The sequence below is a fragment of the Gobio gobio genome (assembly GCF_949357685.1).
Source record: "Gobio gobio genome assembly, chromosome: 12".
Lineage (NCBI taxonomy): Eukaryota > Metazoa > Chordata > Actinopteri > Cypriniformes > Gobionidae > Gobio > Gobio gobio.
Window position 1 is genome coordinate 27,564,442 of NC_137105.1, and position 25,293 is coordinate 27,589,734.

The 25,293-nt window shown below is 38.2% G+C and overlaps 1 protein-coding gene across 1 annotated transcript in view; it reads right to left on the minus strand.

The window, feature by feature from the left end:
• Positions 1-415: 415 nt before the first annotated feature.
• tshr (thyroid stimulating hormone receptor) overlaps positions 416-25,293 on the minus strand; it is a 133,353-nt gene continuing 108,475 nt past the window's right edge. Inside the window, exons 8-10 of the mRNA XM_079831674.1 lie at positions 18,318-18,395; positions 3,862-4,050; positions 416-2,162 (exon numbers count right to left, since the gene is read on the minus strand). Of these exons, the coding sequence (XP_079687800.1) occupies positions 764-2,162; positions 3,862-4,050; positions 18,318-18,395 (1,666 nt within the window). The 3' untranslated portion in view covers positions 416-763. The remainder of the gene's footprint in view (positions 2,163-3,861; positions 4,051-18,317; positions 18,396-25,293) is intronic.

The window sequence follows — 25,293 nt, forward strand, 5'->3', positions numbered from 1 at the left end:
ACTAAATAAATAAAGATGACTTGACTTGAATGCATATTCAGCATATATATATACATACTGAATATGCATAAAGGCCAGGGCAGAAAGTCAACTTTATTGTTAAAGCACTTTATATATTGTTTCACAGCAGCTTCACAATAGTAACAAATAAAAATTCTGCTGTAAAGCAGCTAACAAGCCAATAGTATCATTATACAGCTCATGTCAGTTCAGTATTGATTCAGTTCAGTTCCATAGCTGTGTAAAATTCCTCAGTTGTACATATATACTGTATATGGTGTATTTGTGCACATGTACGTGTGATAAACTCCTCTCCACTCCACTGCACAAGCAAAAGACACAAGATAGTAGTGTTTTACATTTTTCACATCTGTGTCTAGTTTGGCGTGTATATGGCTAATAATTTTATTTTTTTGTGTGTATTTGTGTGTAGTGTATTTTGTGTGTATTTGTGTGCATTTGTGTGTAGTTACCACACAAAAATAGCATTTTTAAAAGAGCTAAAAGAGTTTTCTTTTGCAAGAGATGTCTGACGTTTTCCCTCTTGTATGTGTATTTTATGGTTTTGTTTTGAGAAATGGAGCCATAGTTTTAAAAACTGTGTGTAAGCATTTTTGAAAAACTGTAAAGACACAAAATAAAATTCATTCATTTTTATCAATGCAGACCTTTCAAGCAATTAAAAAATGTTCTGTCTTTTCTGACTCCAACTCTGTCAGAAGTCTACATTCCAGTTGTTGTTGCCTGGACTCACATAAAGGCTTCAGGTGTCCTGCCCATCACTGTCCTCCTGCTGTTGGGTGGCTGGTGGGTTGCCTGGATATTCTAGAAGGGAAATAGGGGTTTCCTTTGCTCCTGTTTGCTCCCTCTCACGTCTGGTGATTCCTCTGCTGCTTGCCTTTGAAGAAACTGTCTGACCTCGAAACAGCTGAGCCCGACGTTGACAGAGACCCACTTTACTGAGCAGTATAAAGACATCTCCTTGGAAGGCCTTGGTGAAGATGGCATAGAGGAAAGGGTTAGCACAGGAATTCAGAGGGTAAAAGAGCACCAAGAGGATCTTGGAGTTTGAGACAGTGATGAGTGGGTGGTCCAACGCAGCTGTCATAGCATACAACGAAATGGGTGCCATGCAGAGGAAGTCGGTAAAGATGAGTACAGCCATACGCTTGGCAATGTTGGCGTCTTTGTTGGCAGACTGATGACTGGGGTTGTGAACTGCACAATAGATCTTGATGTAACATGCACAAATTACTACAAAAGCCAGGATGTTAAGAACAAGTACACATAGGATGTATATCTGGTCCACAAGTGTCTGGGTGTCCATGGGCAGACAAATGCTGACCTTCTGGTAGTTGCTGACCCCAATTAGAGGCATAAGAGCCAATAGGAGGCAAAAGATCCAGCCCACCAGCATGATGACTGAGGCATGGGACAAACGCAACTTACGATCCAAGCGCATGGCGTAGGTGATGGCATACCAGCGTTCCAGGGTAATAGTGGTCAGTGTGTAGACTGATAGTTCACTAGCAAAGACGGAGAAGAACCCAGCTAGGTTGCATCCTGGACCTGTCTGCCAATCAATAGCATGATTATAGTATTCAGAACGTGTGTGGAGGTCCACTGAAGCAATGAGCAACAGGTAAATGCCCATGCAAAGGTCAGCAAAGGCCAGGTGGCACATTAAAAACCTTGAGACAGACAGTTTGTAGTGGCTGGTGAGCAGCACCAACAATACAAACAGGTTGCCCAACACAGCAAGCAAACTGACAAACCACACAGACACTCTTAGAAAGCTGAAACCCATGATGTCCTCACAAGGGTTGAACTCATCAGGAGCAGGGAAACAGGCAACCTCCTCTCCCTCCTCACACACAATGTAGTCATAGCGACTGTCAAACTCACGGCTGGTGTCTTCCTGGGGGTTCTTCAGTGTTTCACCAAAGCCCACATCATCATCTGGGTGTCCGTCAAAGTAGGTGTGGTATTGCAGGCTGCTGTAAAAGTCTTGGTGGTCGTAGGTGTCTCTGAAGAGGTTATCTCCAGAGTCAATGCCAGGTTCCATGCTGCTGTGCAGGCCAGGAAATGTAAAAGTTCCAACAGACCTCTTTTGAAGTTGATTATACCTGGCAGTCAGGTTACAAATGATGTCCTCTAAGTACCTGCCATTTAAAGAGCAAAAATTATTATGTTTGCAAGCCAGAAAATACACTTTTAAAAGGAAGGTCTTACAGTTTTTTACAATCGCTATGACAATTTTTTCAATACTTTTAACACATTTCCTAAACTCTTAACACAGTTAGCACAACATCTGCCTGTGTAGGCTATACAATTAACACATTTATTGTTGCTTTTCCACAAAATGCATATAGTTAACACAATTTTAAAAAGCTTGAACTTCTTTTACACACAAGCTCAACCAAGACCAAAACAATGGATTTTTACTGCCAAATTTACCAATGCTTTAGCACTGTATGTCAGAACAGATAACACCATGTTCTAAACCCAACCTTATAGGCTAAAGTAGAAGTAAACAGATGTTTATATTGTATACTGAATATATTATATTATATTGTATATATATTATATTATATATTGAAACACAAATATATCCTCTGTATTTTATTCCATTGGTACTGATAAACAGCTGATTGAATTTGTGCAAATATATAAATCACAGCTGATTCCCATCTAGGAATTGTTCAGGTGTTGATGTTCTTTCAATCACATGACCATATGGTATACAGTAAAAGAGGGCCTATTTGGGCTGCTCTTGTGTGAAAAAGGAACAATATAGTGCAAGACAAAGAAGGTAGAGATTGAGCAGTTAGAATGCAAGGTGGCGCTCAAAGAAGGGCCAGAATTAGGATAACAGATGAAATAAAAGCTACTATCATAGACCATGTCATAAACCACAGGCTATCATACAGAGGGGCTGGTGAAAGAGTACAGCCAAATCTCAGCCGGGACACAGTGGCATCCATTATCCAGATTTTCAAGAAACCAACAGGTAGGATATTGTATAAGGGCTTCTCCTACTGCAAAGTGTAAATAATTTTACCATGTATTACAGTGACTGTATGCCTCTGGTCCCTAACTATTTTGTCTATCTAAGGATTCAACATCTACCTCCTTCAGGGGGCAGAGGAAAGCTCCTAAATGAAGAACAGGAACTTGATATTGTCAACACGGCGATTGCTGATAATGAAATAAAATTGAAGGGCATTCTATAAAGCTACTCTGAGATGGGTCATTCATTTTTTGTATTGAATTTCTGCAGCAAAAGAAACAAAATGCATGCATTTAATAAACCCAACAAAACTAAAATGTGGAGAGGCTTCAAAAGACACACAATCTATGATCAATAAAATATACTGTCTATTGTATAAGGGCAGACCGGGCACATCAAATAATGCAGTTTCTGTAATTCCATCTAGTGTTATTGTTTTTATAACATTGTGCTATGATTGAATAAATGTTCCTGTTGGAAGAGAACATGTGTTAGGGTTTTAGTGAATTATTGTATTTTGAAAATTAGTTTTAGAGTTTAGTTTACAATGTGTGATTTTAAGCATGAAATTAACCATTTTGGCAATTGCGTGATGTAGGTGTGTTGGTGCGTTAAGAGTTTAGGAAATTTGTTAAACGTATTGAAAAAAATGTCATAGCGATTGTAAAAAACTGTAAAGCTTTTTGCATTCTGAAAAAAACTAGCCAAATATTTAGAATAGTTCAGCAAATTACAGTATGTGACACCACAGTTCAATCATAGTCAAAAATACTACATGGATTGAAATCCAGATCTTTATTCATATAAGAAACACTCATATTTTCTTGCAATGGATAATCAAAGCCACAAACCCCCTTTTTTTCTTTAAGTTCTTGAATGCACAGCAGTGGCTAGGGTAGGTCAGGTCTGCTGTAATTAGGTGTCTGAAGGTCTTGATCGGTGGTAGTTTCTTGAGGGCCCAGACATTCCGAGCACAGAGTTCCCGAAGTGACTCCAAGCCTCTGGTTGGGAGGGAAGTGACAGCCGAGTCTGAAACATCACTAATTAGAAATAACAAAAACAAAACACACTTTCAAAGAAGATATGTAGCAAAATTCCCTAATGTTGAAACTTTGGTTGATGTTCTATTCAAGATAGTTGGCTGTTTGTTGCAATGCCTTGCCTATTTGAAAGCTATATAATTATTATATAGAGAAGCCAAGCATTCATACGTGAATTAAAGTCAAGTCAAGTCAAGTCAACTTTATTTATATAGCGCTTTTAACAATGTAGATTGTTTCAAAGCAGCTTTACAGTGTTAACCTGTGTTAAATACAGTGTAAAGCCCCTTGTTCCAATAAACAGATCAGAACTTTTTCTAATGCAAACAGCACTCATGCTGCTCATGTCTTACATTTTTTTTTACTCCCAATATAAAATACTGAAATGTATCCATTTCATGCATATAAATTGTATGAACTTTAAGGCTTCATTTACACTGTCAACCATTTCTGATGTTTTCACTGATCTGATCTTAAAGTATGCACTTAAACAGCAAAACATCTTTATAAGATGAGATTTTTATGCATCCAAGTCAAGTCAAGTCAAGTCACCTTGAAAGCAGTTTTACAGTGATGATAGGAAATTAATTTTGTTTTAGATGAAAAGCTAAAGTAAGTTTTCAATTGATTAATTGCTGCTGTAAAAACAATATATATATATATATATATATATATATATATATATATATATATATATATATATATATATATATATATATATATATATATATATATATATATATATATATATAGCACAAAATGAAAACAATAAATGTAAATATTATCATTATAAGTGTGAATAAATTTTTTTTAAGCGCATTAACCCTCTAGGCACCACGGTCGAGTTTACTCGACAAGATGCGGCACTGAATAAAACGGCCGATTTTGTCAAATAGGGTGTCAAATTTCGTTCGACCTCCCCTCCACTACATGGCAGACATGTCATACTTCATCCCCGACTAAAAAAAACGTCTGCTTCTATACAAAATCTTCGAGCAAGAGCGCATTGAATCAGTGCGAACAAACGCGGAGCTAGTGTGCGAGTGAGCCATTTTATCAGAGCAGTATTGTCAACGTCAGCGAGTATTTGCATTAGATTATTATAATTTTCTAATGGCATCAATAAAGCTGACCCACAATGAAGTGTTGGGTCTTCTATTCGCGGACCCTGATTCTGAAGGGGAATATCTGCCTTCAGAAGATGATGGTGATACTGAAAGTGAAACTGTAGCCCTACACCAAGCACAAACGGTGAATCCTTTGCCCAATGTAGATGGTCCTTTGCCCAATGTCAGTGGTGGAAACAATGTTTCCCGGGGTCGTAGTGTTCATTGTGAAGATAGCAGGTGTGTTAGTGTTGTGGGGAACGAGACGGGAGATTTTTACCGCGCTAGCCATGAAGCTTTGTCTTCTGACCATGTGCCTCTCCGCAATCGCGGCGACAGTATTGTGGTGGAGACTTTGTCTAATGCCACTGGGTATGTTAGACGAGGTCGAAGTATTCATAGGACAGTTAGGGGACAACGTGGACGCAGGGTGGGGAGTCGCAATGACAATGACAGTAGTCCAAACTGTGCACACTCGGCGGGTGCGTGCGTGTCTGTCTCTCGTCTTGTCTCGTCATCTCACTCATGATCTCTGCCTTGCCGTGGTGAGTGAGCTTTTGAACTAAACAGGGGCCTATACCATGAAGCCGGTTTAGCTGGCTAGCCAGATATGTTTAAGCTTAGTTTGTGCCAATCCTGGGTTTTAGGTACCATTAAAGTGGTTTGGCTTTTAGCCGTGTTCATCTCCATAGTAACTTACTCTCCACGGCTAACCTGCTCCAGGGCAGGTTATGTTCTGGATAAGACATCTCAAACTGAAATTGGACCAATCAGCTGTGAGCAAAGTGACACGCCTCTGATGCAATAAAGTCAATCCCTCTGTTTCTATCCAAATTAAAGGTCACTATAGCGAATGGTTTTTAAAGACTAACGCGTCTGGCTTTTAACAATGCTTATTTATAATAATAATACTTTTGAATGATTTAGATATAATTTATGTAATTATACCCTTATATATTTTAGTTAATCAATTATTAATAGGCACTTAGTTAAAATTAATATTAATAGCCTATATAAAGGTCATACAAATAAGCTTTAAAATCAATAAATAAAGCTATAAAAATGACTACATGTGATCTTAAATGTTCAATTCTCTCTATATATCAACTAAACTAACTTCATAACTTTTACTTGCATTGACGTATAATATATTTCTTTAAGTTATCCTCTTTCATAGACAGCTCTTTTCTTCCTGTCTATTTGTTTAAATTCTTAATATTTTTCAATCATGTAATATTCTGCAGAAGAGAGAAATGAATCTCAGTTTCACTGATCCACAGCATGTGATTGGCTGTTCACTACTGATGTCACAGCTAAACTCCTAAATTCAGGATCAAAGCCTGAGTTGACAGAGAAAGCTGATGATCAGCATCATGGGACCAACAAAGCCTGAATAGATTGGTTTGGTTTTGTCAACTCAAAACTAATCCTGTAACCCTGAGTTTGTTAAACTACCATCATGGTACAGGCCCCAGGTCTTGTCTACTTGTGTTTGTGTGTCATATGAATAATATATATGTGCCCCATACATGGAATCAGAGTGCCTACTGTATGTAGTAAATGGAAAATCTCTACAGCAAAAGGCCAACCGCTACATGCATTCGGTTTGTTTCTACCATTTATTAGTAATGATTTACACAGTTTGTTTACTATATACTATTTACCTGAGCATTCAGTATTGTGCAATATAGCATACAGAAGGTGAGGGACATTTTGGGGGCAAAGAAGCGCTGCATTTTATAATTTAAACGTGACTTTTCATGAAAATTCTATAACCCACGATGGCCACCACCATATGACGTCATAATATGCAAATTCGATGGGAAAATGTAATCCCTACATAAACTTTGGATCATCCTTAATATTTCTCTAATTTACAAAAAGTCTCTATCTTTTATCACTTTTAAGATATAGCCTTTTGAAATTAAGATGTCAAAATCAAATGTTTTAGGAAAAAACCTCTAAAAAATAAAATAACAAGCATGATTTAATCTCTTAAATGTATTGGTGTGTGTTTTGGTCATAATTTAGACTTTTTAAAATCTAATTTCAGCTTTTATCTCATAATTAGGACTTTTAATCATAATTTAGATATTTAAGTCTTAATTCTGGCTTTAAATCCAAAATTTAGAATTTTTTATCTCAGAATTTTTAAAGTCCTAATTTCAAATGCTCATCTCACAATGACTTAGCATGTCATATTTTTTGACTTTTTATCTAATAATGAGACTTTTAAAATCATATTCACAACATTTGATCTTATAATTATGACTTAGCATGTTGTATTTTTTACTTTTTATCTCACAATTATGACTTTTAAAATCTTATTTTTCTATCTAATCTAATAATTATTTTATCTAATAATGAGAACATTTAAAATCATATTTTGAAAATGTTATCTCTTACAGTTTTTTCAATTGCTACCATCCTTTTGTCCAATCTGTAGTCACATTTTCAAAACTCTAAACACAATTAGCACAACATATGTCTGTTGTGACCATACCATTAACACAATTAATGTTGTTTTCACACAAAATGCAGTCAATTAACACGTTTCTAGAATGCCTACATTTTCTTTACATATAACCACACCCAATACCAAAATCATAGATCTTTATAGTCTTTTTTTTTATTTTTATTTTTTACAAATGCTTAAACGCAACATGCCAAAAATGAAGACCTAATGTTCCAAACCATTGATATAGTATAAAGTCTCTCCTTCTGCAACAATATCAGCTCAAAAGTATTGAAACAAATATTTAAAAAAAATATTCAAACAGCTGATAAGCATTTTTAAATTAACTGATCATTAGAGTAAGACATAGCTGATTCCAATCTCAATCAGAGACATAGCCAGGTGTTGAAGACTTTCCATTACATGGACATACAAAATAAAAAGGCACTCTTTGGATTGGTTTTGTTCAAAGCAACACAGTACAACACAGAGGAGCAAAAAAAAAAAAAAAAGAAAGAAATAAAATGTCTGGACGAGGGAGAAGACTAGTTAGACGAGGAAGAGGACTAGATGGTCGAGGGAGAGGAGGACTAGTTGGACCAGGGGGAGAACTAATTGGACCAGGACAAGGGAGAAGGAGAGGTAGGGGGAGAGGAGTAAGAATACGTGCTGCTGTTCAAAGGAGAGTAAGCGCTGTTGTCAGGGATGAAATAAGAGCCACCATCATAGACCATGTGATAAACCATGGACTATCATTGAAAGAGGCTGGTGAAAGAGTCCAGCCTAATCTCAGGCGGTCAACTGTTGCTTCCATTATCCGGATATTTCAACAAACCAACAGGTAAGTCATGCATTTCATGAGGGCTCTCAATGCAGTTGCTATTTACTGTATTACAGTAACTGCTGGCCACCAGGAGTTACAAATACAGATGTGTTGTATTTTTGTTCTTCTAAAGGACACAATGACTTCCTCGCTCTAGGGAAGAAAGCTTCTCAGTGAAGACCAAGAACATGCCCTTGTAGGATGGGTCATTGCTGACAATGCTATAAAACTGAGAGAAATTCAGACCAGAATTGTAGAGGACAACCTGGTATTCCAGAATGTGGAAAGCATCAGCCTGGCTACCATTGCTCGGACTCTGACCAAACACAGAATTTGGATGAAACGGCTGTACAGGGTTCCCTTTGAGAGAAACCGTGATCGGGTCAAGGAACTCTGGCACCAATACGTCCAGGTATGATGTCTATACACCATGTCTGATTCTACAGTGACTATTCCACTACTTTTTTTCACTATTCTCTATAGCTACTCTACAAGTAAACACACCCACATAGTGGAAAGCATTTATGTAAAAATTGTTTGGTTTTTTTTTTTTTTTTTTTTCAGAGAATTATGGAGTTGGAGGCTAATCAGACACTGCATGAATTCATTTATGTAGATGAGGCAGGGTTTAACCTGACAAAAACCCGTAGACGAGGAAGAAATGTAATTAGGAAAAGGTCCACCGTTGATGTGCCAGGTCAGAGAGGAGCAAACATCACAATGTGTGCTGCAATCTCAAGTGCTGGTTTGGTCCTGCAGAAAAGCCAGAGTGGCCCCTACAACACCAAGCGCCTTTTGTTTTTAGATTACCTCCACCAACAACTGGTGCCAGAAGCAGAACAGGTGGGAGTAAACAAGAGGACATTTGTGATTACATGGGACAATGTAGCATTCCACCATTCACATGCAGTCCCAAACTGGTTTGCAGCACATCCAAGAGTGATTTCCCTTTTTTTTTTCCTCCGTACTCTCCATTCCTCAACCCTATTTGAGGATTTTTTTTTTCGGCTTGGAGGTGGAAAGCATATGATCATCGGCCACATGACCAAATGTCCCTTCTGGATGCCATGGATTTTGGCTGCATAGACATCTCAATTGAAGACTGTCAGGGGTGGATAAGGGATGCAAAGTGTTTCTATCCAAGGTGTATAGCGAGAGACAACATACGATGTGATGTAGACGAGAACATGTGGTCAAATGCTGAAGATCGTATAGATTAGAACAGGACTTTTTTTTTTTTTTTGATCACTGACAGAAATTTCATATTGCTAATAAAGCCTTTACTGCAGCAAATCTGTCACTTACTGTTTTTATTTTCAGTTGTACATTCTATAAAGTATTGACTCATCACATTTAGATAGTATATTGTACACATACTATCTAATGCACCATTAATTCACACACAGCTGAATGAATAATTCAAAAAAATGGATTTCATTCTGTTTATTCTATACAGATAGAGCTGTAATAGTAAGTAGTAATGCAGTTTTTGTAATGCCACCAACTGTTAGTATTTTGACAGTCATTACACTATGATTGACCATGTGTTCATGTTGGATAGAAAACAAGTGCTAGAGTTTTGACCAAATGATTCAATTTTGAAATGGGTTTGCAGTGTTTTGATAGAGTTTAGTGTATATTAAAAGTTTTTTTTCTTTTTGCATTTTGAAATGTAGAGTTTGTATTTCTTTAAGAAAATGTGGTTTTGGGCAGAAAATTAACGATTTGGCTAATTGTGTGTTACTGTGTTAACAGTTTAGAAAAAGTATTTTAAGAATTGGCAAATGCTTCTTAGCAACTGAAAAAAACTGTTATGATCATTGAAATGAGCGGATCAGTAATATAGTTGAACATTTTGTGTCCCCAAATGAGCAAGCCAAAGGCGATGGTGGCAAGGAACCAAAACTCCATCAGGTGACATAATGGAGGAAAAAACCTTGGGAGAAACCAGGCTCAGTCGGGGTGCCAGTTCTCCACTGGCAAACGAACAAACAGTGTATGATTATGATTCTGGCAACATTACAGGTCAAGTCATATTAGATCGGAATATTCGAAGGATCTGAGTCAACACGCCAGAGACGGGTTTATTGAGGAAGTCGTGTCGATGAAGCAATTACAGGGGGGAGTCTAAGGGTGCTTTCACACTAGCAGTTTTGGTGCGCACCCGGGTTCGATTGACGTCAGAGTTCGGTACGTTTGGATGATGTGAACACGGTCTTCCGAACTCGGGTGCGCACCCGCGAACCGTACCAGAGTCCGCTTAAAAAGGGTGGTCTGGGGTACGGTTCATGTGAACTCCGGTACGGTTCGCTGCTGATGTGAACGCAATCGTACTAAATCGCGGAAGTGAACCGCTATTAATGACGTATGGTTTGATAAAAATGTGTGTTTGTGTGTGTTTCACTCATTTTCCTGACGAGCATGACTGACATACTGCAAACAGAGAGCTGTAAACCTAATTTCTGCTCGTCTTCAGCATTCTTTAGAGCATTGCAGTACATTTGCGGCATATAGACGCAAGTGCCATTACGTACTGAAGCTTTAGAAACAAAACCAACGGTTAAAAAACTAAAATATAAAAGTGAGGTGAGCAACGCTATGCATTTTGCCGCCTTCACGCTCGCTGTCGTTACTAAGCAACCGGGTAAACAGCTGCTGATTTGATGACGCAAACGCACCCCGGTTCGGATCCAAATAATATAATATGAACACAGTCCAGCGGGGGCAGGGGGAGGGGGGAGCAATCGAACTCGGGTACGGTCCAGGCAATCGAACCAAGTGTGAAAGCACCCTAATTGACACGGTCTCTGCAGACATTTCAGGGATGCGTTGGTCATGTCTATGCGCAGGTCTGCCATCTGATCTGGATACGGCCCGGATCCGGCTGACTGCAGTAAACCTCGGGATAAACAGAGAGATTAACATTAGCGTAGATGCCTTTCTTTTTATGATGTAACGAGTACATCAGGTGTTATTGGAAGTGTTCCCGGTTCCGGCTGACCTAGTTAATGCAGCCTAAAACAATCATTTAACTGATTTGAATAATATAAATTGATAATGTTCTATGTGTATACCATAGTAAAGAGATGTTTTCAGTCTAGATTTAAACCGACAGAGTGTGTCTGCTTCCCGAACAATGCAAGGAAGACTGTCAGAGACAGAGTTTAGGTGCTAAATAGGAAAAGGATCGACCGCCTGCAGTCGATTTTGATATTCTAGGTATTATCAGCTGGCCAGAGTTTTGAGAGTGCAATAGACGTGATAGAGTATAAAGCGTAAAGAGATCGTTCAAGTACTGGGGAGCTGGTCATTCTTCCTGGTTCAAGTAAGAATTTGAGCTGCTGCGTTTTGGACCAGCTCCAATTTATTTATCCAAAACAGGAGCAGCCATTCACAGCCATTATAAAGCCATTATAAAGCTTGGAAGAACCAGGACATTTCTTTAATATAACTCTGATTGTATTCGTCTGAAAGAAGAATGTCATATACACCTAGGATGACTTGAGTTAAATCATGGGCTAATTTTCATTTTTGGGTGAATTATCCCTTGACTCTTTTAACTCAAAAGTTAAGGGTGTAATTGATGATATTGCTCCTGTGAAAGTCAGAAAAAAGAGTGGCAAACAAAAAGCACCTTGGAGAAACTCAACAGCAGTGCAATTAATGAAAAGACAATGCAGGAAATCTGAACGCATGTGGCGAAAGACAAAACTTGTAGTCCATTACAACATTTATAAAAACAGTCTTCGTGAAATCTGGATAACTCCATACTGAGCAACTACAGACCAATCTCAAATCTGCCCTTCATAGGCAAGATCATTGAAAAAGTTGTTTTCAGTCAGCTGAACAAATTCTTGAACTCAAATGGATACTTTGACAATTTTCAATCTGGTTTCCGACCGCATCACAGCACAGAGACAGCGCTCATAAAGATTATAAATGATATTCGCCTCAATACAGATACAGGCAAAACATCAATTCTGGTACTACTGGACCTCAGTGCTGCATTCGACACTGTTGACCACAACATACTTCTTGACAGGCTAGAAAATTGGGTTGGGCTTTCTGGAATGGTCCTCAAATGGTTCAGGTCATACTTAGAAGGGAACACACTAGAAGCAAAACACTAAACACACTTGTATACATCAGACACAGAAGTATATCATGATGTCACTTCCTTGCAATTCCAAAGTACTGAGTGTCAAATTACTAGCCTGACAAGCCAGACACACATCAAGATGTTGGGTCTGAAAACTCACCATTGACAGGGCTCAATCCGAGGGGCGGGATAAATGGTTGTCTTTCAAATTCCCTCTGCACGCAATTGGATAGCGCCATGAGCGCCACAACCAACCAGAGCAAAGAAGAAGGTGAAGCCGAGCTAACGTTAGTTGATAGACTTTCGCCGTATCCGGTAGGCAAAACTTCGAACATATCTTCTTTTCTTAAGAATGACTTCAGTGCCGTTCTTTGTACTTTTCTCAAAGAAAAGCTTAACTCCAAGTCTTCCAGAGTCGAAAGACCGCTGTTCATCAGCTTCTTTGTTTACGAGTAGCACGCAGAACCTTCGCAACTCTGCCGTGACGTGCCGTCATTATGTTAAGCCCGTCCACTGACTCTACACACGCTGTGATTGGCCTGACAAGAGTTTGGTTTTTCCAGCTCTCAGGTCTACCGAGAGTTGCTAGACTACACTCGCTGCAAAATAAATTTTCTGCCGCTAGGGTGCGTCTAGATTTCTAGGCTATCAAATTACCACACCTATGAACCACACCTATACTACACCACAGATGCGCGCGGATGATCGCGTTCGACACATGCGCAGTAAAAAAAATGTCTATGCTCTACCAGACATCGGAGGGCAGCACTGAGTCCTGTCATCAACGGGACATTCGCTGGGCATGATCGGAGAAGAACTGTAGTGCATCCACCATTGCAACATAGTTTGGAAGAAACACTGAAGAATCAAAAATGTTCTCTTTTTTTTCAAGCGTGTTGTTTTTAAACCGGTCTTTTCACACTCTTCTTCGACGGCTGAACACTGTGCTCAATACTGTGCGTATTGCCACCTAGTGGACTCTTCTGTACTGCTGGGGCATGCGCTGTTGCAAGCAGACTGTCTGCGGGGTCTCGAAATTTGTCATGCGGATGGTGCACGAACATGGACGGCCGAAGTATACCCGGGCCTTAAGAGAAAGAGTGAGGATGAGAGGGGGAGGCCGTGGAGGAAGAGGGGTAGAGAGGGGAATAGAGGAAGAGAGGGGAAGAGAGGGGGAAAGGGGGTAGAGAGGGGAAGAGAGGGGAAGGGGGATGAGAGGGGAAGGGTGGATGAGAGGATAAGAGAAGAAGAGAGGGGGAAAGGGAGACGGGGGTAGAGAGGGGAGGGAGGATGAGAGGGAAGGGAGAGGGGGAGAGGGGAAGGGGGTAGAGAGGGGAAGAGAGGGGAAGGGGGGATGAGAGGGGAAGAGAAGAAGAGGGGGAAAGGGAAAGAGGGGGTAGAGAGGGGAATAGAGGGGAGGGGGGATGAGAGGGAAGGGAGAGGGGAAGGGGGGATGAAAGGGGAAGGGGGTAGAGACGAAGGGGGGATGAGAGGGGTAGAGAGGGGAAGAGAGGGGAAGGGGGGATGAGAGGGAAAGAGGGGGTAGGAAGAGGTAGACCTGGAGTAGGATGTGGCCAAAGAAGACGGGGACCAAATTTATCAGATGCAATTCGGGCAACGTTGGTACCCATGGGTACTACTGAGTACCCAAGGGTTGACATTGAGAGAGGCTGGACAGAGACTTCAGCCCAACCTCAGCAGATATACAAAACAAACCTTTGAAAATGCATGAATGAATCGAATGATTTTACAATGTGGAGAGAAATAAATATTTTCATCAATATGCAGTACTGGTCTTGTGTAGTGTTTGGTGAACTATTGTATAGTTGCACTTTCTCTGTGTACTTCATTTACAGTACTCTAATCACGGAGAATTGCTAAAAGTGTTTTAGGTTAGCAAAAGCAGTGTGTAACTGCTTCAAAAAGATTGATGCCAAATGAAATGTGTGTGTTTCGTATGGTAACAAAATATTGTTTTTATAAAGTTGTGTATAGTTTTGACAAAAGTGTTCCATTTTGCAAATGATCTGAAGTGTTGTGCTACTTTGGTGTAGGGTTTTGTTACAGTTTTTTACAATCGCTATGACAATTTTTTCAATACTTTTAACACATTTCCTAAACTCTTAACACAGTTAGCACAACATCTGTCTGTGTAGGCTATACAATTAACACATTTATTGCTGCTTTTACACAAAATGCATATAGTTAACACAAATTTAAAATGCTTGAACTTCTTTTACACACAAGCTCAACCAAGACAAAAACAATGGATTTTTACTGCCAAATTTACCAATGCTTAAACACTGTATGTCAGAACAGATAACACCTTGTTCTAAACCCTAACCTTATAGGCTAAAGTCAAGGTAAACAGCTGTTTATATTGAGAATTGAAACACAAATATATCCCCTGTATTGTATGCCCATTGGTACTGATAAACAGCTGATTGAATTTGTGCAAATATATAAATCACAGCTGATTCCCATCTAGGAATTGTTCAGGTGTCGATGTTCTTTCACATGACCATATGGTATTCAGTAAAAGAGGGCCTATTTGGGCTGATCTTGTGTGAAAAAGGAACAATATAGAGCAACACAAAGAAAGTCAGAAAAAGGCCTGCATGAGGGAGAGGGAGATGAGTATCAAGGCAAGGGAGAGGAATGCCTGGACAAGGGCAAGGTAGAGATTGAGGTGTTAGAATGCTCAAAGAAGGGCCAGAATTAGGGTAACTGTTGAAATAAGAGCTACTATCATAGACCATGTCATAAACCACAGGCTATCATACAGAGGGGCTGGTAAATGAGTATAGCCAAATCTCAGCTGGGACATAGTGGAATTTATTATCCAGATTTTTTCAAGAAACCAACAGGTAGGATATTGTATAAGGGCTTCTCCTACTGCAAAGTGTAAATAATTTAACCATGTATTACAGTGACTTTATGCCTCTGGTCCCTAACTGTATTTTGTCTATCTAAGGATTCAACATCTACCTCCTTCAGGGGGCAGAGGAAAGCTCCTAAAAGAAGAACAGGAACTTGTTATTGTCAAGATTGTGATTGCTGATAATGAAAATAAACTGAAGGGCATTCTATAAAGCTACCCTGAGATGGGTCATTCATTTTTTGTATTGAATTTCTGCAGCAAAAGAAACAAAATGCATGCATTTACTAAACCCAACAAAACAAAAATGTGGAGAGGCTTCAAAAGACACACAATCTATGATCAATAAAATATACTGTCTATAAGGGCAAACCTGACACATAAAATAATGCAGTTTCTGTAATTCCATCTAGTGTTAGTGTTTTTATAACATTGTGCTATGATTGACTAAATGTTCCTGTTGGAAGAGAAAATGTGCTAGGGTTTTGGTAGACATTGTATTGTGTTAGTGAATTATTGTATTTTGAAAATTAGTTTTGGAGTTTAGTTTACAATGTGTGATTTTGAGCATGAAATTAACCGTTTTGGCAATTGCGTTATGTAGGTTTGTTGGTGCGTTAAGAGTTTAGGAAATTTGTTAAAAGTATTGAAAAAAATGTCATAGCGATTGTAAAAAACTGTAATTGTGTGTAGTGTTTTGACAAACCAGGCCCTGTTTTCAAAATTGTGCTTAAGCAATTGAAAAAAACTGTAAATGAAGAACAGAAACTTGCTATTGTCAACATGGTGATTGCTGATAATGAAATAAAACTGAAGGGCATTCTATAAAGCTACTCTGAGATGGGTCATTCATTTTTTGTATCGAATTTCTGCAGCAAAAGAAACAAAATGCATGCATTTACTAAACCCAACAAAACAAAAATGTGGAGAGTTTTCAAACAACATAATCTATGATCAATAAAATATACTGTCTATTGTATAAAAGGCCGACCTGACACATAAAATAATGCAGTTTCTGTAATCCCATCTAGTGTTAGTGTTTTTATGACAGTGTGCTATGATTGACTAAATGTTCCTGTTGGAAGAGAACAGGGTTAGGGTTTTGGTAGACATAGTGTATTGTGTTAGTGTATTATTGTATTGTGAAAATTAGTGTTGGAGTTTAGTTTACAATGTGGGATTTTGAGCATGAAATTAACCGTTTTGCCAATTGTGTGTCGCAGGTGTGTTGGTTCGTTAAGAGTTTAAGAAAATTTGTTAAAAGTATTGAAAAAATTGTCATAGCGATTGTAAAAAAACTGTAAATCACCTGTTTATTCAATCTGTGGGTCAATGTAACAATTACAATACGTTAAAGGGTTACATATATCTTGCTGTTTATGAAGACATTTCACTTTACCAAATCAAAAGCTGTGGCTTTTTGTCAACCTCTTGACATTTTGTCGGCCTCTAAAGATACTTTTAAGACCATGAACATGCAATAACAATATAATATTCAGTTGCGTTAATATTCTATACCTATGAGAACTAATACTACACTCTAAAAAAAAAAAGGTTCTATATGGCACCAAAAAAGGTTCTTGGCTCGTAATCATAGGGGAACCTTTTTTAGTGCTATATAGCACCAATTTTGGTGTTTCATTGGTTCTTCAGAGGTGCTATATAGCACCTTAGTCAAAGAACCGGTGAAGAACTTCTGAAGAACCGCTGAAGAACCACTGAAGCACCAAAATCGGTGCTATATAGCACTAAAAAAGGTTCCCCTATGATTACGAGCCAAGAACCATTTTTGGTGCCATATAGAACCTTTTTTTTTTGAGTGTAGTGTTGTTATCAGTCAGTGTATTTTGGCACAATATTGTAAACAGTTGGTTCATTTTTATATGAATGTGGGCAAGTGGGACCAAAAATGGATCAAAAGACTATCTGTGCATTAGGCCTTGCTGAGTAAATGCAGCCTTAGGGTAAGCTGTGGTTCCTGTTTTGTTTTGTGATGTGAGAATGTGAATGGTGTGGCTGTTCTTTTTTGTGGTTTCACTGAAACATAGAGCAGGTTCTGGATAAGAAGAAAACAGGTAAGCAGTTTCAGTATCAAATAATCCCATTTCTCACTTGCCTATTTTATTTTTCCCTAAAAAACAAAATCACCAATCCTCCCTATAGGATCATCACACCCCGAGAGACAAAAATATCCATTATAATATGAGTTTGTTGTTGTTTCTGTTTTATCAATGTTCCAAAGAGTCTATTGTGCAACATGAGTTTAAAATTAAGTAATAAAAAAATGTAGCCTGCTTGTCTGATTTTGTCATTTTTAAATAGTTAGCCAGTGACTTCATAGCAATGATTTCACACTGATCTGACTCCTGAGAGGGTAGCTGAGAGGCCACATTATTGATGTCAGCAGGCCCACATTAGCAGTCAGATAAGACATTACTATGGTCAACCTTCAGATGAGAAGATATTTTTGCACTTACAGAAAAAATTTAAAGTTAGTAACACCAATGAATAGTAGGCTAGCTTTACGAAGTCTGTATTGAACAGTAATACATAATCTTTAATCAGTAAAACAACCTTTGTTTTGATGTTCCAAGAGAGGGCAAGCATTAGACAATGTTTTCCACCAAGAGTGTCAAATAATAAGTGTCGTTTTGGTGTATTTTAGTGATATGACACATGATCAAATCTTTTTTTTTAATTATACCAAATATTTAAAAGTCATCTTTAACAGCTCTATATTAAAGCATAATAATACAATCTAATCTTTTATTTTTTCCAGAACACTGTTCCCCTAAATACAACAAAACCATTTATGGCCAAGGGCTGCAATCCCTGAGTAAAAGATCTCAGAGGGACCTACAGACACAGAATCTCAAGTGTTTTTAGGAGAAACAAAAGGCACTCACAGGAGCATTGGCCCACTACTAGTCCCAGCAAACATTCTCTCATCTAGTCTTGTCAGCTGCTTATTTCTATGCAGGTACCTGAAAAGAAAAGGAATGAAAGCGTCCAATAATGTCATTAAATGTAATAATTAATAATTAGATTTTTCTGTGGTGCTTGTTAAGGCACAAACTGTCATATAACCCATTCCAGTATTTAGTAGGGTAATTTTTCCCACAATATTTGTGCTATAGAAATTGTGTGATCATAGTTACAACTTGTAACTCATTTGGAAGGTGGTAAAAAAGCAAACATCCTATAGAATTATTCTAAAGAAGGGTTATAGTCACACAGGACCAGAATATCATAAAGACTCTTTGGAGCTAGAAAGAAACCATCTAGCAAAATGCCAACACATTAGCATCACATTTTCTTTAAAATCTCCAGTTAAGTTATTCTAAGTAAACACTATTTTAATTTTTATTTTATTTAATTTTTGAAACTATGGCTCCATTTCTCAAAACTCTACACACAAAACTACATAACATGCACACAAGATGCAAAACGTCACAGATCTCTCTCAAAATCAAACACTTAATTCACTTCATGTTTTAAATCTTCTAACATTGGTGTTTTTTCACAGTAATTCTACACACAAACCATTAAATAATTAGCCACATACAAGCCAAACTAGACACAGATATGAACAGTACATGTTCAAACACAACACAAATTTAAAACACTACACTGTAAAATATAAAAATGGAAAATTTACTGGTAATTTTTTGCCAGTACATTATCCAGTAATTTTACGAATTTTCTGTTAACCCTTAAAACACAAACTAATGCAATGTATAGTTCAGAATACAGGAAAAATACCTGTAAAAAAACAATAGGGAAAATTCCTTCATATTTATAATTGTGCCCTATTTTTACGGACTTTTTTTTACAGTGTACTTTTTTGCTTGTTCAGTGTGCAGTGGAGTGAACAGGAGTTTTTCATGCACAAATACACTGTATATACAGTATGGGTGCACAACTGATGAATTTTACACAGTTATGGAACCAAACTGAATCAACACTGAACTGACTTGAGCTGAATAATGACACTATTGGCTTGTTAGAGCTGCTTTACATCCAAATTGTAATTTTTTACTATTGTGAAGCTGATGTAAAACAATCTATATTGTATAAAGCGCTTTAGAAATAAAGTTGACTTTCTGACTTGGCTTGTACGGGTTAGCCAAGTCAGAAAGTCAACTTTACTGTATTTTATATATATATATATATATATATATATATATATATATATATATATATATATATATATATATATATATATATATATATATATATATATATATATATATATATATATATATATATATATATATATATATATATATATATATATATATATATATATATATATATATATATATAGATGGGGGACCAAACAGGAAATAATTCAATGTAACCCTGAATATATAAATGTAAATCCTGAATATATTGTTATAACTCTGAATATATAAATGTAAATCCTGAATATATAGTTATAACTCTGAATATATGAATGTAATCCTGACTATATAAATGTAACTCTGAATATATGAATGTAATCCTGAATATATAGTTATAACTCTGAATATATAAATGTAAATCCTGAATATATATATAGTTATAACTCTGAATATATAAATGTAAATCCTGAATATATAGTTATAACTCTGAATATATAAATGTAAATCCTGAATATATAGTTTCAGTTCATTTTTGAGTTTCAGAAAGATTCTCGTGGATACAGAGACAGTTGAAAACTCTTTATTTTAAAAGCACAAGGTTTTGGTGTTATTGTGAATGTACACAAATAAAAGTAGACCCTTTGTAGTTGTCCTACACTAATCTGTATGGCCAAAAATTGACAGAGTTGCTTCCGCTGTCATTAAGGAAAAATCAGAATGCGCCGGCGTGTTCGTTGTACAGGGTTAGAGAAAACGTAGCTTATTTAGTTTCATATTTATGTTTAAAGAATAAAATATTATATTTTTTCATTTTTTATTTCATCTGTGTTGATTATGAAAAGTAAACAGCATGAGTAAGACACTAAGATGTGCAATGTCGGGATACATGGAGTGGGTCAGACATGATTTTGACCACTTCATTAAGTTTTGTTCTATAGAAATCCTTTTTTTTTTAAGTGAATTTCGTTTTGTATAAATTAGGGCTGGGCGAGAAAACAATTGTCTCGTGTTTGATTCATTCTTCAGTAAACAGAACCGGCGTGGAGTGATAAGTGGAAAATGAGTGCCGCAGCGAGCAAGGAAATTTTTTAATAAAACAGGGAAACAAGTCAGCTCACCAGTATGGCAGTTTTTTGGATTGTATAAGTCTGACTGTAGTCAGACCAATGTCGTCTGCAAGACTGTCGTCCCCACCAAGACTGGTAATACCACAAACTTGTTTTACCAGCCTTGTTATACTCCGCTGACAGCGCGCGTGCCTCGTTCGTTTGGGGACGTGTTTATACTCGACGCGCTCGCCGTTGTGCTATTCTTGACTTTGGTTGAATCTGAAATCGCCCCTAAACCCTCAATCACTATTCCCTACGTTAGTCAACTAATATAATTCCCTTGAAGGAGTGAATGAAAATGAGTGAGCAAATTCGGACAGCCACTGTGTGTACATCGGCTGTACATTCGTTATTGCGGTGCAAAGTGGGATAGAATGAGTGCACTCAATAACATCCACTATCGTTTTGGACACCACTACAAATGGCTGTCCCCTCAAATAGTGCCCAATGTAGGGTATAGGGGGTAATTTCAGATTCAGCCTTTGAAACTACATGGAGAGGTACTCTGCATCAGTGCCTTATGATACAAAAGCATCTAAACGGTAACAGTTACAAATAAATAATGGAGGCACTGCACCTTAATTTTAAGAGATAATCGAAATTTGAGACTTGTTTATATTTTAATTATTTGAGTGTTTTCCATGGTTGTGTTGACATTTCTGCCTTTATAACTGAGGGGATTATAATCAGAGGAAGGTTAAGTTTAAAATAAAAATGTTGAAATGTAAAATATTTTTCTCCTGGTCCTTATTTTAAAGGGTCACTTCAGTGGTTTAGCATTAGGCTTTGTATCAATAGAAACCCGGCAGTATATTCAAATTATGGTACTTTCCCCCCTCATATCCCCCTGAGACGAAAGAATTATGCATTTTATTTCTGGAAAAATTCCTCCGATGAGGATCATAAAACATATCAATAATTATCGATATCGACCGATATGAAACCCTTATATCGTGATACAGTTTTCAGCCATATCACCCAGCCCTAGTATAAATTATATCTTAATTTTAATCAATATTTCATCCACCAATTGCCTGGATTTAATAGGCCTAAATGAGAAGAAAACCAAGAATGTCGAGTGCGGATTGAAGTGCGTAACAAACAAACCCATGTTTCCGCCCTTAAATTGAGGCAGAAACAATACGTCTTTTTGTTTTAATAAATTTCTTGAATACATGTCTCAATCACAGTAGGGAACGTTACTTGACTGGATAGTGCTGAATTACAGAGCTGGTGCAAACATATCCACATCACTAAGATCAGATCAGACGCTTTCTTACAATTTTCTTTTCCATATTTGTGTGTTTTTGTTGTTGAGAGGAAAGTATGCATCGCACATTAATGTAAACGCCGCTCTCAGCAGCATGCGTCGGGATTGCATTACAGTTATATTGTCATTACAGTTTTTTCCAAATGCTTACACACAAAATCTGTTCATGTCACACGATTTTTGATACCCCTCACTCAAAGTGCAAAACTACACACCAAATCTCCAAAACCATAAGCTATTTCTCAGCCTTTGACTCAGTTTTCAATTACATAAAACACTTTTTTCAAAACGCTACACATAATTCTCTACCTAAAACACAAAAATATATCAGGAAGTGACTTGCTTTCCTTTTCCAAACACAACCAATCAAAATGCTACACTTATTCACCAGGTCACACATACACTCCTCACATGTTTATATATGTTTATGGTTTTGTTGTATGCTACTGTATACAATAGTAATGTTTGACCTAATAAATATTTTCTGTTTCTACATTGCATTTGTGTTTAGAGTGTACTTGTTACCCCTCTCAGCAGATTACTTTCACTGTAGAACATTGTATTGAAATTTAGATATAAGCCTGAGCTTTAGATTTAGAACAACAGTGTTTGCATGCTATATCCAAAAAATTACTATTATGAAAGAACTGTTTGCCATTTGATGCAAATGCTTCTTTCTGACATGCATTTATGGCATTTTGAATGCAGTGTTACATTTTGAAGGAGAAGTGAGGCATTTTGCATTTTGTGTGTGCAGTTTTGGGAATTGTGTGTAGAGTTTTGAAAAAAGGAGAGATGGTTTTGAAAACGTGTGTAAGCAGTTGGAAAAAACTGTAACGTAACGCTGCAAAGGTATTTTTTACCCCAAAACAAAGTATGAACAAGAACTTTGTTAAAGCTACACTGTGTGATATTTTCCCCCATCTAGTGGTGAAATGGTATATGACCATCCAGTGAATTTTAGTTTCTGTTCCTCTCAATTCCGATTTCGCATTAACTCCTACGGTGGCCGATTTAGTCCAAGATTAACATGGCTTCCAGTTCGACCTCGTCCACATTCGACACGGTGCTATCGAGTGTTAAAACGCGAAAGGCGAAGCTTGAATTTACGGGTATGTCCCTCTTTGGCTAATGTACTTTCAAGATGGAGGGGCAACATGGCGACCTGCATTCGAACCCCTTACCCGTATGTATTTTCAATGGCATATTATAAACTTACGAGAATACTTTTTACTTGAAAAAAGTAAATATACATTAATGAGCACATATATTTTTTTGAAAGAACCAAGTGTTTTTAGCTAAGAATAAACTAAAAAAGTTACACAGTGTAGCTTTAACTCAGTTTCTCCACACACCCTTTCAACTGAGCATAGGTCTCCTTCGTTCTTAACTTTGATGTTCAGGGCATTCTGGGTTGAGCGAGCAGAGCAAGAATCTTCAGAAAGGCGCCCTCCGCTCTAGAGGAAACATTAGCCGCTTCGCTCCCTGCTCACATGCTCTGCTCTGAATATATAAATCGGAATATATAGTTTTAACTCTGAATATAAAGTTATATACAGTATATATATATATATATATATATATATATATATATATATATATACAACTATATATTCAGGATTTACAACTATATATTCAGAATTTACATTCAGGGTTAAAATAATTTCTTTCTCAAAACACTGAGTTTTGATTTCTAAGTGATCAATTTATGTATAAGTGTTTTCACAAATGATCATTGGGTGTAGGTATCATATGAGTGTGGCATTTATATGGTAGTGTTTTCAAAATGAAATACGAGAGCTGTTAGTTCCCTTTCGAGAGTACTCTCGTATTGCGTTTTGCTAAACGCTATGGGGAATTTCCTTTCCTCGAGATTTTGAAGCAATTTTTTTTATCCTAAAAGTACTATGTAAAACGCAGTGCAGCTGCACAGCTCTCAGCAGGAAGCAGCTGCGTGCTGATTGGCTGTGCCGCTGCTACTGCAGGAACCTATGGCGAGACCGCTGGGCAGGACGGACCAATCAGGTCCCTCTAATATTCCCGCCACAAGGGACAGCAGAATTTGCATAGCCAAGGGTATAAAAGACCCTATCTCGCCAGGTTCGTCAGATTATTTCTTCTTCAGTGACTCACCTCGCTGAGCTCTGGATTGATTGAAGCCCGCCGTCGAAACGCTACCAGCCAATCCCTGCAGCCTGAGGACGCCGGATTCCAACCTGGTCTCCGCCTTCGTTGCTGGCAACGCCACATCTAAGAGCTTACTAGCTCTCCACCTCTCTTCTCTCGTGTCCGCCGCGTGTTTTTACGCCGCGAACAGAGAACATTAGTCTTCCGCCGCTTCAAATAAAGCCGCGGACATACGGAGCGAGAGAAGCGAGAGAAGAGGAAAGCTCTGTATGTCTGCTGCGCCATTAGCGCGGCAGGGATATAACATTCTCTGTCCGCGGCGCATCCCAGCGCGACGGAAGCGAGAGAAGAGGAGAGTGTAACACGCGCATAACGTCATAACACGCGCTCTCCGTCTAGAGCATAACGGTGTCGTAAAATGGCTGCCAAGCCTGCGCCTTTTTCCACAATATCACTTCTCCCAGTCCCCTCTATTCAGGCGGCTGGAGTGGTTCAACACTGTAGGTAATGTGTCCACTACATAGTGTGCACTCCTGCATAAGCACTGTTAATTCAATGCCTCAAAATCACTCAATAAACCTGATATTCTCCCAGTTCCCTTGGTTCAGGTGACTGGAGATGTAATATTGCAATTAACTAGCCTGTGGTCAAACATGCTTGGTTGCACACTAACGCTGTTATGCGGTTACCTCTGTGAACTCGCTCGCCGGCTTACGCCGCGAGTACTCTAATGTAAGTGGCGCCCACTATACAGTGCACGCCACCACACATTATTTACAATGAATCAGAGCTTTTCTAGTGGCTAGTCAGACCCGCGCCTGCAGAGCATGTGCTATCCATGACTGGCAGAGCCCTGCCGCTAGTGTGCACGTGGACTAATCTGCAAGAATGCATCCACTTTACAGTAACACTATCCTAACACAGTGTTACGAGTTCATCTGTAGGCAGTGTGCCAACATCAAAGTTGTACCCCTATACTCAAGCACTTCCCTATGTCCCCCAGCTCCCTGCACCCAGGCGGCTGGAAACATTATTCCCACAATCGACGAGCCCGTAAACAAACGCGCTCGCCTGTCCACAAGCACCATTTCCCCGGCGACACAAACAAAGCATTCGCCCACTATTCTGCGTTCTCCGGCCCCCTGCACTCAGGCGGCTGGGAACATTATTTCCACAGTCTACGAGCCTGTGAGCAAACGTGCTCTCCTGTACACAAACACAATCTCCTTGGTAAGCGCCACTTCCATGGCGA